At 42.4% G+C, this 16,522-nt stretch overlaps 2 protein-coding genes across 2 annotated transcripts in view; both read left to right on the top strand.

Annotated features, from left to right (window-relative positions):
- The window catches only part of dchs2 (dachsous cadherin-related 2), a gene marked incomplete at both ends in the record, with an annotated part of 33,018 nt that extends 17,444 nt beyond the window's left edge, over positions 1-15,574 (top strand). Inside the window, 10 exons of the mRNA XM_083927314.1 lie at positions 2,633-2,767; positions 5,372-5,581; positions 6,339-7,199; positions 7,297-7,410; positions 7,972-8,183; positions 8,280-8,431; positions 9,278-9,408; positions 9,523-9,809; positions 10,950-11,091; positions 12,969-15,574. Of these exons, the coding sequence (XP_083783440.1) occupies positions 2,633-2,767; positions 5,372-5,581; positions 6,339-7,199; positions 7,297-7,410; positions 7,972-8,183; positions 8,280-8,431; positions 9,278-9,408; positions 9,523-9,809; positions 10,950-11,091; positions 12,969-15,574 (4,850 nt within the window). The remainder of the gene's footprint in view (positions 1-2,632; positions 2,768-5,371; positions 5,582-6,338; positions 7,200-7,296; positions 7,411-7,971; positions 8,184-8,279; positions 8,432-9,277; positions 9,409-9,522; positions 9,810-10,949; positions 11,092-12,968) is intronic.
- Positions 1-16,522, top strand: part of LOC310963831 (uncharacterized protein) — a gene marked incomplete at its 3' end in the record, with an annotated part of 270,431 nt that overhangs the window by 140,791 nt on the left and 113,118 nt on the right. The gene's annotated exons all lie outside the window — the stretch shown is intronic.

Here is a 16,522-nt window from a genome sequence, read left to right as displayed (position 1 = left end):
ATGTGGCAGGAGGATCTGTTCAGGAGGGGTTTTCGATGTGGACTAACATTCTTGGGGGTGAGAATTGTCCAAGAACAGCAAGCACACCGCTCCTCTGGGAGATCTGAAAGGTCCTCTCCCATGATGATTTCCATAATCCAAGCCATCTGTGCCAATAGGCCTCGTGTTTTTTCATCGCTCTACTCAAAACGCTTCGTCTGGCAGCTCAGCCCGCTCTCCCACCAGTCTTATTTAATTATCATTCGTACTGTTTTTTTCCCTCCCGACTCTCCCCGACGATGACCATTGTTTTGTGTCTGTGTGGGTCCCTGTATCGGGTTTCCATGTGTTGGAGTCAGTCAGAGGAGAAGTACACTATCAACGAGTGTGACAGCTAACCTTTGAGCTACTCTGCGTGGCCTGGATTCCACTTTGTTGAGAAAATGTTTATGTCTTTGGTGGGATTTAAAAAAAATAATAACCGTGCTGTCCACTTACCATGTGCGTGTTTGCATCAGGACAACACTGGCTCTCTTAACTCTCTTAAATCTTGCAATTATTTAGTAATAAAAGAAATATGAAAATATTTTTGTCTACTCCAGCAAGGATACATATCTGTAATGTGAATCACTTGTTCTGTGTTCTCCTTTGAGAAGAAAATCTGAAACGAAAAGGGAGACATTTAAAATAACTTTATTAGCGTAAAAACTAGTTTGGTCACAAGTAAGACATACTGCCACTACAGTAGAAACACTAACACACACATTAACACAGAGTAGGAGTTGTTAAAAACTTAAATATAAAAAAACAAAACAATTGATCAGTTAATAAATACAAAATAAAACAATTAGTATAATAATAATGATGCTAATTAGGTAATGCACCGTAGGAATAGAGCAAATATCATTCAAAGGTTTCACAGCTGTGTGCACTAAAGACCGTCTAATTGTTCTGTAATAAAATAAATGGTCACTCAACACACCTTTCACATGGACAAAAACATGTTTCTAATGAAATGGGAGTTAATCCAGATCCAGAGCCATTGGCAGTAATGTTATTATCCTGACTAACAAGAGCATGAATGTTGATTTTACTCAAATTGCAAAAGAAATCACCACATTTTCTCAATTAGCTCCAGAAAAAAACCTCATAAAAGATGTACAACAGAACAAGCTGTCAACAGTTTTCAAAGGGACTTATTTCTTTGGGAGAAAGTAGTTCTACTGAGAACCGATCACAGTGAGAAGTCAACTTTAATGACATTAATGCATGATGCAGATATCTGTTACTCTTTGTGTCAGCATCACCTGTTGCTGTCCTGTTTTTTTCTCTCACGTTGTGTTTTATCGCTGAACATTGCGTCCATTTATTGTCTAGTACAGGTAAACAGAGGACCATTTATCCCCTGCTTCTATCCCAAAATAAGTAATTTCATATCTCACTAATGACATAAATCACAATATAGCATGTTTTCTGGTAGTATAATAGTGAAATGATCACACGTTAAAGCCTATTTATGTAAATTAAATACTTCACAAATGAAAAAGTACTGAGTATTTTCTCATTTTATTAAGAAATTTAGTGTCAAATGAAAATAGCGTGCAAGGATCAGAATGTAAAGTGTCGTACAAGTGTCGTAAATATTGCTACAGCGCAGTTTGGCCCCTGGTTTCTCGACATTTAGAAAAATATATGCGATAGACATTTTTATATCATCATATCGTCCAGCTCCTGTGTTTCTGGGATGATGAAAAACACACACATTGTCCTGTCGCAGCTGCAAGACAATAATAAGCTTCCCCACCACAGTTTGTGTGCAGCTTCAAATCTGCCGGTTAACGCGTAGCTGCCAATAGAAGAACCATGAGACCTGTGATCTGTGAGCAGCAGGGTCAGCCTTCTGCAGCAAGGCGCTCCGATCGAGGTTGTGCTCCCCCTGTCCGTATCTTTAAATGTGACACGTGACGTGATTTACTACACCCTATGCTTCTGTTTTCAATTTGGAGCGTCAGATAAGGCCGGTCTGAAATAGAGGCAGCCAGAAACATGAACTCACCTGATGAGGTGCTAAACTCAACCTCAGGACTCAAGTGGATGCTAAAATCTTGTTTTAGACGTGAAAAAAGCTGAAGGATAAGCATGTCATTATTGAGTTCAGCTCAGTTCATTCACAAAAGTGTGAAGTGAACGTAATGGGACCCCCGATAAGCTATCTAAAGCTTGTGTACAGATAATAAGTAGATAATAAACACATTTTAACTATTAACACAATGTTTAGATAAAAAAGAGCATGTATTACACAATTACATTTACAACCTAGTGCTACAAAGACCCTAACTACCCTAACCCTGAACTTCTAAGGTCCTAAGACATTTATTCCATCAGTCTCCAGCCGAGTATTCAAGCTTCATCTTATTTAAATAGTAACTGATGTCCTGGGGTCTTTTTTAAAGAGGGCAAAGACATTGTTATAATGTTTCCAACCTCATTCCACACCCGTGGACCTCTGCAGACCACACTACATTTATAATTTTTTGTATAACCTTTATTTAACCAGGAAAAGGATTCACTGAGATTAAAGATGTCTGTAACAGAGTTCACATGTCTCCAGAGTGTGTAAAACGTACATTAACCTCCTGTGTCCCTGCCACAGAGGAGAATGCCGTGGTGTGGTACAGCCTGTTGCCCAGCCCCGGCTACGAGCTCTTCAGTATCAACCCTTACACCGGTCTGATCACCACAACCTCCTACCTGGACAGAGAGCAGCAGCATCACTTCACTCTCAGAGGTAAAACAGCAGCGCATAAACAACACTCACAGTTCAAACCTGTTGCACCTGAGAAACACTCTGAAACACACTCTTGCTGTTGTTAAGCAGTCTGTCACTTCACGAGGGCGGCTTGTAATTTAATAAGTACTCTGTTGAAGATAGAGTCAAACACATAGGGACAGTAGCTACTTGCCTCTCCTGAAATAAAGCAAAGGGATTTCACAAATATCATTTTTTTAAAGATTATTTTTGGCAGTTTTCCAAGCCTTTATTATACAGGGCAGACAGGAAATGGGGTGATAGAGGGGGGGGGCATGCAGCAAATGGCCTCAGGTCAGAGTCGAACCCGCGGCCGCTGCCTACAGGACCTTGTGCCGCCGGCCGCCCCACAGATATAATTTTAATCATGGGAAAAATGGTGTTAAATCACACAGCAAAGGCCGCCTATTTAATGAGTAAGACGAGTGGTGAAACCACCATTGACGCCGCATGGATAACGATGCAACGCGTAAGGATTTGCCTGATCGGCAGGTGAGTGATTAATCACATGGTACGTTTTCTCCACTGGGATAAATCAGAGCAGCGTGTTGCCATGTCAGCAGGGAACAAAGAAAAGCTTCAGAGATTTTACAAGTTGGGAAAAGAAGTGACAATCAATCACAATCAGGCGCTGATGAGTAAGAAAAAAGAACTCCCTGCTGTACTGCAGGTCAGACACCGGGCAGAGGTCGGTTTCATAATCACCAGATGGACACGGGTTAAGAGTTTAAAGTGTGTAAGGACCAGATATGACCTTGTTTCATCAGTGGCTGTGATCAGGATGACATAGAATGAAAAAACGTCTCCAGTGTGAAACTGAAGCCTGCGATTCGGTTTTTCCTTGCACAATGCCCTCGCTTGGCTACACACACACACATTTAAATCAGTCCTTGGCTCCTATCTTGCTACTAAAAGGTTATAAAAACATCTACAGCCTAAAGCTGCTAAAACAAAACGTATAAAATCTCAATCAAACACAGATATTTCCCTTGTTCTCTGTTTCTCATTCTCTACCTCCTCTCTTGACATGCTCCGGGGCCAAAGTCATAAATAATCCAAGGTTTCTTGTGTGAAGGCAACATAACTCAGCAGATTGATTTATGTTAAGGAAACAGTAGACGTTTAAAGGGCTGAGGTACAGTATGTCTAACCTCTACCGACGGCACCCTCTGCCTTTTGCTTTCACTCTCTCGAGGGCATGCACAGCAATTACATCCAAACTATTCAGTGCAGTGATAAACTGCTTTCAGATGTTTTATCAAAATATTTGCACAGTCAGCTGCATGAGGAATAATTAAATATAATACCAAAATCTAACAGGAATGCCTGCATGTCTTGAAGTTTACAGCTTTGGCTATAGAAGAATTTGGAAGGAAATATACAATACTTAGCCTTTCTCAGCGTGTATTAAGAGCTGTCGCAGTAAGTGTGACAGCTCTTATTATTATTATTACTGCTGTTAAAAATCAGTTCAGTCATTGTGGTGTTTAAAGACTGCTGAGCGAAACTGCAGTTTCCATACACTGTCACATGTAGGACATGTGTTTGCAATATGTACAGTAATAACTGTTGAAGGAGCTATTATCATGTCAGTTTGTGGCTTCTTTGAGCTGTTTACCAATATGTATTTTTAGATTTGGCCATGCTAGCAGCATGCCTCTATGGAGTCGGTCCACTACTTTAATCCAGACTGAAATTCCTCAACGTTTGAATGATTTTTCATGATATTTGATACAGTTAACCATGATCCCCGATGTCCAGTACTTTGGGTTATAACTAACTACCTGCAAAACTGAGGTCCTTCTCACTAACCTCACGTTTTTTGTTTCGTGTTTTTTTGTTTCGTGTTTTTTTGTTTAGAAGAAGAAGAAGAATTACTTTATTGATCCCGCAACGGGGAAATACATTTTTTTCACTCTTATTATTAATCATGTTACACACACAGGCCCGAAATACACACATGCACAAACAGGACCTATACATGCAATTAAGGAGAGATGTTAGAGCGAGGGGGCTGCCAGTGACCGGCGCCCCGAGCAGTTGGGGGTTCGGTGCCTTGCTCAACAGCACCTCGGCAGTGCCCAGGAGATGAACTGGCACCTCTCCAGCCACCAGTCCACGCTCCATACATGGTCCACACCGGGACTTGAACCAGTGACCCTACGGTTCCCAGCCAAGTCACCTATGGACTAAAAGCTAGCATGCTAACATGCTGAGGCAAGATGGTAAAAATGGTAAATATTTTCAGGGATAATGCTGCGTTATTACTTTTATTTTTAGAGTTGTGAAGGAGAATGGATTTCTGGAAAAACAGCCTGAAACTACTTTAGACCATCATTGTAGCTTGGTCATAAAGTGAAATGCATCATAATTTTTTAGCATGAAAGAGATTTTTTATAGATCAGTTATTTTCCACAGAGAGGAACAAGTAGAGCCTCAAAGAGATCCTACCATGGCTGTAGACTCTTAGTCATGTTCAGGAAGTAAATAAGGACCATAGATCAGAGGCCCCATGGCGCCATAAATAAAGTCATACTAAGATTTCTACAGTTAGCGTGAATTCCTTTTGACTCCTGTGTGCAGTCCAGGCTCGGGACAGCAGCACGCGGCCTCTGTCGGGCACAGCCACAGTGCTGTGCTCCGTGCTGGACGACAACGACAACCCTCCGGAGTTCATGCAGTCATCCTTCCAGATCAGCCTGCCAGAAAACCTTTCTCCTGGGGTGGTCCACACTGCTCAGGCCTCAGATCCAGACCACGGAGAAAATGGAACTATTCACTACTCCATTTTAGGTAAGGAACCCAGATAGAGCTCTGTAAATCAAGCTACTTGGACCATGACGTGGTAGTCTTGGCTATCGTTTTTATTGGTAATAACACTATATACTCACAAAGTTAATAGCTTAGATCTGGGAACCCATCGACATTGTGAAAAAGAAGCCCAAAGGGGAAATTAAGTAAGCGATCATATAGATTTTAAACAAACCCAGAGGTAAGCCAAACTCATTTCAAAGAGGAAGGGGACACATGGCTACCCAAGATTGTCCATTATAAACACTGAACCCAGCTAACAAACCAACTTATTGGTTCCGCTTAGCGATCATACTTTCCATAGTTGTAAATGCAGTTTTCTGTGCAATGAGGGATTATTATTATTAGCAACATTTCAGGTTATTTTACCCCCTTGTAAAATAATAGATAATCTAACCGTGGTCGTGTTTACAACCTGCGTGAATGTCTGAAACTTCATTGATTCTAACCTGTACTAACACACTAACATCCTGACACTTATTCTTCTTTTACACTTTATTCTTGTTGATAGGTTTAAATGTCTTTGTATAGTTGCACTGTCGTTATTTGCTGCTCTGTGTGCCCTGAATTGCCCCCCGGGGACAAATAAAGTTTTTTGTATTGAATTGAATTGAATAGTCATAGCAGTGTACTTTGGTGCATACAGTGTTACCATAAAGGATAGAAATGATGGGCAAATGTACAAAAATTACAATAAAATTGTGCTAAACCTTTTCATTTCCATCCACTGTCGGTGTAGGTGAGGACTACAGAGGTCGCTTTACCATCAACAGCCACACAGGTGCAGTGAGCACCACACAGGTCCTTGACCGCGAGGAAAGGGAGAATTACACACTCACCATAGAGGCCCGTGACTATGGCCCCAACCCACTCAGCTCCTCCACCCAACTCCAGCTGGTGCTGCTGGACCAGAATGATAACGTGCCCTCCTTCACCCGTAAGAGCTACCACGCCTCCATCAGCGAGGGCCTACCTGCAGGAGCAGAGGTCCTGCGTCTTAGCGCTTTCGATCCCGACGAGGGCTCCAACGGGGACCTGACCTACTCTCTGACAGAGGACAGCAGCCAGGGGGCCTTCTCAGTGGATGCTTTCACGGGAGTGATCCGCACCACCAGGTCTCTTGACAGAGAGAGCAGAGCTCAATACACCTTCAGAGCTGTGGCTACTGACGGCTGTACTCAGGGACCACTGAGCTCTGTGGCAGCGGTGACCATACAGGTGGAGGATGTGAACGACAACGTGCCAGTCTGTGAACAGAACGCCATCAACGCATGGGTTTCAATGAGGACCCTACCAAACCAGATAATTACAACAGTGGAGGCAACAGATGGTGACCAGGGTGACAATGGGACTGTACAGTTTATGTTGTCTGATGAGGAAAACCTGTTTGACATCAACAGCAAATCAGGAGAGATTTCACTGAGAAGACGAGTGAGAGCAGGGTTCTCCGGGAGGAAGCTCCAGGTTGTGGTTTCAGACCAAGGACAACCTGCTTTAACCTCCACCTGCCTGGTTTTTATCCACCTGAAGGGAGAACATGAAGGACTACAGTTCACAAATAAAGTGTACAACGCTACTGTCAAGGAGAACAGCAGAGCTGGTACGTTTTACAACCTCTATTTCTTCTGTTTTCACTAGAGTGTAAAAAAAAAAATGGAAAAAAAACTCATCAATCTTTTCCCTCTCTCCTTGTCAAGGCACTTGGATTGCAAAAGTGGAGGCCAGTGATCAATCCAACAGCAGACAAAGGATCACATTCACCATATTTAGTGGCAACGAGAATCATATTTTCTCCATCAACCGTCACACGGGTAAGAAGGAATTTCTAGGAATGTCATGCATGCCTTCATCATTTCAGTTATGCTAATAGCGCAAATTCTCATTCATTCATCCATTTTATTTTCCACAAAAGTATCCAGACTATAACTCAGTCCTCAATTATTTTTGTATAACCAATAACATCTCTTCCAAATGACCTTTCGGCTTATCTGGTTGTTTATATACAAGTATTTCCTCAGGAATTATGATTGTCGCCTGCCTGATTTTATCATATTCTACCCCAAACTCTCTTTTTGGATTCATGTCTACATAACATAATGAAGCAGACACAGTTAGACTTAAACACACAATATCATACTGACATAGTAAAAAATACTTTTTCTGTGTTACCACAGAAACTTGAACCTAAAAGTGCTTCTGTCAACACCATATTTTATAGATGAAAAGTTATGTTTTTCTTTCCTTTTACAATGGCTTCATTTTCCCTGATCTGATAAAAGAACTTGAAACACGATGAGCTGAAAACGTCTCTCATGTTGAGTTTGCACAGTGTTTGGGGCTACATAGTACCTTTTGTTTTTCCTCTCATCCAGGTGAGATCCGTGTGCAGAAAGATAACTCTCTGGACTTTGAGGAGAGCCCTCAGATCCAACTAGTGGTGCTGGCTGACAGCGGGCTGCAGACAACCCACTGCAGGGTCTCCATCACCCTGCTGGATGTGAATGACAATGCACCAGTGTTTGAACACGGCACCTACAGAACAGCTGTCTGGGAGGGGCAGGTGCACAATACCTACATCATGCAGGTAGATGCTATGACTATTTAAGCCCTCTTTGAAAAACAAGTAGGTATATCATCAATGTAGTTGTTACTCAATAATCACTGCCTATATTTTCTGCAGGTTTTTGCGTCTGATGCTGACAGCGGGATGAACGGGCAGATTGCGTACTCCATCGTGTCCGGTAACCCTAACGAAGCATTTGTCTTGGACTCTGTTCGTGGCATTCTGGCTACAACTGTCATGCTGGACCGCGAGATCACCCCCTCATACAGGTACGCCCGCCTCACATATTAAAAAATATTATGTGTTTATTTCTAGAATGTATGATAGTCAAGACAAAAGTAGTTTAGTAAATATCTACCTATGAGAGTGCCATTCCTGTCATAGCTAGCATCTATCACCAGCATCTGTGAGTTTTCTGGTAAAGAGGTTTTTTGCTCATATTCAAAGGTAGAAGTTATAAGTATTGAATATATTTATATTCTTGCATCCTACTGTTTGCTGTGGCACACTGTCACATCAGTGTGAAAGCTGTGGAAGGAGATAGAGGTGTAAATTTAAATATTCTAATTTTAAATGGGAAGTCACTGAATGTCAAGTCAACTCCTGATGTGTGTTGTCACAGTGACAGGGCTTGTGTTGGACTGTGGGGTCAGTTTCACAAAGTTATTTGAGAACACTACTTAAAGTGCATAAATTGCTAAAAATGGTGGCAGCTTTATGTTTCACGAATCGTTGTTTCTCAAAAATTGCAAAAGTCCTACAGGGCTCTTACAAGCTCATGGGTGGGTTATTAGTTTAATTAGTGAAACATGTCAACTGTAAATGAGAAGTGAAATAATGAAATAGGCCCCTGATCCAGATTCAGCAAAGGATTTCCTGACAAGGCAAATGTACTACACTGTAATTTCCAAATGTACTTCTGTACAGTCGTCAAAAACCTGCTCATGTGAAAGCAAAATTACTTATTTTTAGACTCAAATTGAACATATATCTAAAATATCTGCTTGATTCTATCATTGAGAATAATTGTATTTGTACATTTCCAGCATAATACATCGATACACTCTTCATTCTATGTAAAATGGCATCATTTGTTTACTGCCTTCATATTACAGGCTGGTCCTGCAGGCAGCAGACAGGGGGAACCCTCCGCTCAGCAGCACCGCCACCATCAGGGTCCAAGTGGTGGACGTCAATGACAACAGCCCTGCCATCCCCCCCATGGAGCCTGTGGTTATAGCAGAGAGTAAGACCAACCCCCTCTGCTGTCTGACTGCTTCTAATAACAAACACTCATTCAGAAATAAACACTGTCTGTGCTCTTTGTGAACTTATTTTGACGTCTTCTGTTTTACTGTAGATCTTCCAGCAGGTTACATGGTCACCCAGGTGACTGCAAACGACGTGGACCTGAGCTCAACCATCACCTACAGCTTTGCAGAAAACAGTAGCACCAATGTTCCCTTTGCTATCGACCGATATACTGGTGTAGTTACCTTGACCCGAGCTCTGGATTATGAAGAGGAGACAGAGTACACATTGACGGTCTGGGCGTCTGATTCCCTCCACCAGACAATGGGAGAAGTCAAAATTCAAGTGCTTGACGTCAATGACAACGCTCCAGTCTTCACCAAGGTCTCCTACCAGGTACAGATGATTTGTTATCTATCAAAAGGTAGAAGGCCAACTGATTGGTGTCACCTAGTCATGAATATAATGGTATATGCATGTTCCTACTGTAAAATAACACAAGGGAACCTCTTCGAACAAAGCATGCCTTATTCAGGATGTATAAGTTATAATTAAAATGTGTTTATTAATGATTAATTAAACTAATTAAGACAACTTTTGGAATGTGGCGACACGGTGATGTGGTGGTCAGCACTCTTGCCTCACAACAAGGTTCCAGATTCAAAGTCCGGCTGGGGCCCTTTTGTGTGGAGTTTGCACATTCTCCCCTTGTCTGTGTGGGTTTTCTCCGGGTTCACTGGTTTTTACTCCCACAGTCCAAAGACATGCATGTGTTGGGTTAAATTGATGACTCTAAATTGCCCGTAGGTGTGAATGGTTGTCTGTCTCTGTTCGTCTCTATGTGCCCTGTGATAGACTGGCATCCTGTCAACGGTGTCCCCCGCCTCACGCCTGATATCAGCTGGGATCTGCTCCAGCCCCCCGCAACCCCGACAGGGACAAGCGGTTGAAGATGAATTAATGAATTAATTAACTTTTGGAATGCCAGGATGTAAAAATCTATGTACCTGATGTACAGTATCCCTCAGTGTAACTTGGTCTGTCTTATTATGAACTGCAACCTTGACGGCTTATTAGAAAGTCCTTAAAGAGGTACCCCAGTGGTGGGGCAAATGGGGGAATGGTTAAAATCAAAGCAGAACAGATTTAGATATCCTGACATTTAGTCCTTAGTGTGGGTCAATCTCCACACACTGGGTCCAAAATTTCCCATACTGGAAATTGATCACAAGAGTTTAGAAAGACCCAGGTGTGGCGCTTGTGCTTGCAGCTCTTTTTCCTCAATTTAGAGCTGTCCATTTGAGGGGTCCTCTTGGTGAAATATAGAGTTAAAAAAAAGTAAAGTTAAATGTTGCAGAAGAAGGTTATGTACCAGCCAAAGAGAACACGGCAACCCAAAGTTGTTAGTGTACAAAAGCTGAGTCCTTTAGCATAAAAAATGGTCATAAACCTTATAAGAAAAGGGGTATGAGTGGATATGGAGTCAATATCATGATCTTTCTGCAGATGTGACTCATTATTTGTTCTCTCTTTAAGGTGAAGATGTCGGAAATGGTTTCGGCAGACATGTTAGTTTTGTCGGTGTCCGCTACAGACAGAGACTCTGGACTCAACGGGAAGATCACCTACAGACTGCTTTCCTCTCCTTTACAAGGATTTTACATCGAGCCAGACAATGGTATGAACATCTTAACTGATGAAGAATATGTCCTGCGATAGCTCTGATGTTTCAATAACAGTTAACTCTCACTGTGTGTATTTAAAAATAGAAAAGGGAGAGGTTATGAAGTCACCAGAGGGATAAAACAATAATGTCAAATGTATTGCAGTCCTCCTGTAAAACACATTACTTCAAGTTTTACAAGTTGCATGACTTATGACTGATTTTCATATTCAGTCCTCTTATTCCCTCCATTAAAATCAGTTTTACTGGCAAAGAAAAGGGCACAGAGAAAGTATTTGCCTGGTTCTTAGAGGCTCTGAATACAGTATCAGAGGTTACTGGGAGTTTCTGCCAGTAGCAGTATATTTCTCCTGTGTTTATATTTTTGAAGTCTTGGATAGTGAGTTCTTCGAACAGGGGAAAGAGAAGCAGCAGAGAAGGCAATTAGAAGTCATTGAGATAAAGTGCTTCGGAGGAGCCATGCCTATCCTATTATCTCCCTTCAAAAAATGTCTAAACCCAAGAAAGGAGATAAATCCTTCAGAGCTGAAAGGGAACCACCACCCCTCAGTTCTGGCTAGTCTTTTCCACTCAAGTGTGATTTATGGGCTTCGATCACGTTTGAACTCCAAAGTTTAAATTCAAAGAAATGTATTTGCCCTTGTTTTGCGGTGAGCACCGCCGATGAAAAGTGAAAATCGCATCAATGTTGACTGAGGCTCTAAATCCAAAGCGTTTAATATGGTGCTTTTTGTCGTGCGGCGCCTCTCCGTTTTTCCATGCCTATTTGTTTCACAAACAGTAAATGGTGCTGTAGCAGAGTAGAGCCTCAGAATGAATGAAGTCATCATTTAGAAAAGTTTAAGTGGCAGTGAAGTGGAACAATAAATTGGATGAACAAACACTTTATTGTCATCCAAGATGAAAAATTGCTCTTGCGGTGTACATATGGAATTAATTTAAACATTCACACAGGAAATTGTGTTGCATTGCGGTGCCTAATGACAAGGATGATTTTGATTTAACTGTCAGAATTTAGTCATACAAGCAGGTTCATATTTAACCTGAACAAAAACTCTTCAAGGAACAATTTGTGTATTTGTTAAAGCATCTTTTAAATCCATCAAAAAGAGTTTTATAGTTTTACATTGGTGAGACTAAAGGCTGTACCTGGCTCAGAATTTTGTTAGTCCAGTCGGATTTGGCTGTTCAATGCAAATATTCGACTTTCAGGGGGCAGCCCCAATGGTACCAGATGTTAGGTCTTTCTTGAAGTTTCTCTACCTTGTTAGTAGTTTCATTCTAAGATTACATTTTTTGTTTTAAATAACGTGCAAATGAGTTCTTGATGTTCTCTGACTGACTGCAATATAATGTTTTGATAAACTTTAAGCCGATTTTAGTAATAGATGGGTTTTTTGGTCACTGAAATTTGATGTTTTATCTCCAACACATGCAGCACACACAGAGTAACATCTGCATTCATTTGGAGTCATGTTTCTAATCACCTAAAAACCTATATCCAATAGCCACTCTCCGTTTAGCTTTGTCTTACCTTCTCTGAACTTCTGACAGAATAGCTGGCTGTTTACGTGCTAGATGCTCTGCTGTGATCAAAGCCATTCACAAACTCTTCTGTCTGTAGTTTGGTGCCGGATAGGTAGTGTACTGTACAATAGTTTGCAAAATAAACAGAATTAGCCGTAAGTAGCTAAAAAACAAAAGAAGCTGCATAGAGCTGAGGTGAGTTTGGTGGTAATTGTCCGCAGGTTCGTCACTATGAGCAGCTTTCACATTGTGCACTCATTGGATTATATTTATAATATAAAAAATATTGATTAGTGTAGCTTTAAAAAGAACTGATTCACTCACGAACGCACTTTGTCTTGTAGGATCTGTTTTCACCAATAAGCCCTTGAAGGCCATCACAAACAGCAACCTGATCCATCTTCTGGTTGAGGCCAGAGACGACGGCGACCCTGTGCAGTCTACTGTCACCTCCATAGACGTGCTGATTCTGGACACCAACGACCATGTACCTTTGTTCGTCCAGGACATCTATACACTCACCGTCCCAGAGGACACGCCCACAGACACCACCCTACTGACACTGTCTGCAGAGGACCAAGACTGGAGCCCTGAAAATACCCATTTGGACTACACCATTGTCAGGGGAAATGAGGAGAAGCGATTCTGTCTGGAAGTTAAAATGATTCCGGTTGAGAATCAGATGAGAAATGTAGGAAAACTTGTTCTGTGTAACCCTTTAGACCGCGAGACCACGGAGAGCTACGCACTAACAGTGAGCGTGTCTGATCGAGGAACGCCTCCACTGAACAGCTCTGCTGTCGTTATGGTAACTGTGTCAGACTGCAATGACAACGCCCCTGTTTTTTCCAGCACAGGATACCATGCGCAGGTGAGTGAAAATGGCCATGTGGGTACCAGACTGGTTCAGGTCAGTGCTCATGATCCTGACCTGGGAATTAACGGCCTGGTGCGGTACGACATTATCTCTGGTAACAGCAAAGGTCACCTCAAGCTCGACTCTCAGTCTGGCCTTCTGGTGGTCAACCACTCGCTTGACCATGAGGAGGACTCAAAATACACCCTCACCATCCGAGCATCTGATGGTGGTGAATCATCCGAAGAACGTAAAGTGGCTTTTACAGTGGTCTTCATCACAGTGTTGGATGTAAATGACAACACTCCATACTTCATGTTCCCTACAGTGAACTGTTCTGTGCTGGAGAACCTTCCAGCATTTACTCACACCTGTTCTGTCCATGCTGTTGACAATGACTTAGGCCCCTACGGCCAGCTCACTTACTCTATTGTCTCCTCCTGCTTCATGGATTATGGCAGTGGCAGTCCTGAGAAGAAGGAGGCCTTTGCCATCGACCCCCTAACGGGTGACATTCACACCAGACAGACCTTTGATTACGAAAGAGAAAGTGAGTACTGCTTTGTTGTGGAGGCCAGGGACAAAGGCGACAAAGCAGCTACAGTGAGAGTGCAGGTGACCATCACAGGAGTGGATGAGTTCAGTCCCATCTTCACCCAAAAGCAGTACCATTTCCTCTTGCCAGAAAACACCAAGCCTGGAGAGACAGTCGGTTACGTGATGGCGATGGACCATGACGGAGGAGTGGACGGGTTGGTGGAGTACTCCTTTGTGAAGTCATCGCAATTTTTCTCAATAAACAAAACGATTGGTGCAATTTTTGTGTCAGGTCCTGTATATCGCAGGAGAGGCAGCCATGGCAGTGAGGACATGATGGAGCTGGTCGTGTCTGCAGGTAGTCCCCGATTGGCCTCAAGGACCACCGCCTGCCTAGTTTACATTAATATCTCCAGTTCAGCAGAAGCACTCACTGGGGTGCCTCTTGATGCGCACATGCTCAGTTTGAGTGTCTCACTAATCATGTTCCTCCTTGTCCTTCTCATATTTGTGGGCTTGGTTCTCAGGTACAAGATCAAGGAAGCGGCAATCAAAAAGGCTGCTGCTATTGCCACAAACTTGAACCATGGCACAGGCTCGTTTGGTAGATCCATTAGCCAAAGTGCCATCTCTCTGCAAGCGATGAAACGGCCAAGCATCTTGGTGACCAAGAGGGACATGTCAAACCCATACAATCAGTCAGACTCAAGTGGCCGTGGATCAGCAGAAGGTGAGACAGCTGAGGACCAAGAGATCAAGTGGATTAATCAGTACCCCTGTCGTAAAAGAGACAAATCTGTGCAAGGCAGCCAGGCCACAGAGATCCCAGACTCTGCTTTACCTGGGGACAATATCTCTTACCATTCTATCGACGTAGGGCCGGAGCACATTTTATCCATCAATAAACGTATAGTCTCAGGGATGGCCAGCACAGAAAGCCTCCACCACTTCAAAGAGGAGGGGGGAGGTGAGGGTCTACTTCCTGCAATAATTAGGGTGAGGGATTTGGAGGAGGGCATGAGGACAAATGGGTATGCGCCGCTCTCAGAAGCCCATGCCTCTGCAGATTCTCTTTCTTCACTGGTGTGTCTAGAGGAACAGCTGGAGGGCAGCTACTGCTGGGACTACGTTTTGGACTGGGAGCCACGCTTCCAGACCATGGCCTCCGTTTTCACCGATATCGGGATGCTCCCTGACGAGGAGCTAGAAGGTGGCCGTGAGGACTTAGCAGCAGAGGCAAGCTGTCTCATGTATCCACCGCCTCTTATAACGAGAGTGGCTCAGCCTGGCATTAGGACTGTACCTTCAAGAAAGCCGAGGCGTGTGCCAAGCCTGAGAAGGAAGCCCTCTTACCCCAAATATGCATATTCCCCCTTAGCCAGGAACACGGGCCTTACCCCTTCAGCCATGACGCCCACTTTCTCCCCGTCGCTTTCTTCTCTCACCATCAGGACCCCCAGTGCCTCACCAGTTGTCTCTGAGACCGGGGTGGGGGGTATAAGACTTGATGCAGGGCCCCACACTGCAAGCCTACTGGAGGCAGAAATCCAGGTATAGACATAAACTTTGAGCTCATTTGTGATTTTCAATTTCATCTTTCATTCACCATCTGAAGGTATTTCCCTTATTATTTTAAGGGACACAATTTAGTTTTCATTTTGGTTTATTACATTCATCCCATTTTTATGGTTTTAGACTCATGGGTATCATGAGTTTAGTCTCAAAGGGGCAAAACAGACAAAGTTGTCATTGAACATAATGTAGTCATTTAATTACTTGGATTTAGGTTGATTTCATAACTCACTTCTGTAATAAAACAAGCCTGAACTCAGTCTTGCATTATATTCTTATAATTCAGCATTTTGAATACGAGCAGATGTTCCAGGCGGCTATTAATTATTGAATGTTTTATTGTAAACATGTTTATATGTGCAGAAAATGAAACACTTTGTTTTTGCCGTTGGTTGCAGCTTCTAAATGGAAACCTTTCGAGGTTGGTTTAACTTTAATAAGAAAGGCAACATTGTTCTGTGGTTATATCTTCCTGGAATCATTAAAACCAGGATTTTGAAGGCGGACCCATTTTTGCCTCCCTCTTCTTTAATATACATGTATTCTGTCAATAAGATGGTAATAAAATCCTATGATGAACAGAACATTTATTCCTTCAATCTCGGACCATTCTTAATTGCCATGTTATATTAAGTCTTTCAAAGACTAAAAAGAAATATGATGGATTATTCACTGACACTAATTTCATAGGGATTTAAGAAATGGGATGAGATTGTCCCGCTGTCACAGGTCGGCATGATACATAAACTAGTTCCAAGTTCTGGCTTTATTACTTTTTCCCATGAACAGTCTTCCTTTCATGATTGTTTTTGTGTGTGCTGACCTTTGACTACCAACACCCTGTTATTAAAGACCACTTTATACACTTTAAATGTACAATTTCAAGAGAATTGTATGAGTTTGAATATGAATACAAACATAAATAAACTTTCC

This window comes from Echiichthys vipera (assembly GCF_963691815.1).
Source record: "Echiichthys vipera genome assembly, chromosome: 2".
In the NCBI taxonomy this organism is placed as follows: domain Eukaryota; kingdom Metazoa; phylum Chordata; class Actinopteri; order Perciformes; family Trachinidae; genus Echiichthys; species Echiichthys vipera.
Note: the sequence above shows the minus strand (reverse complement) of the source record. Positions and strands in the feature narration are given on the sequence as shown.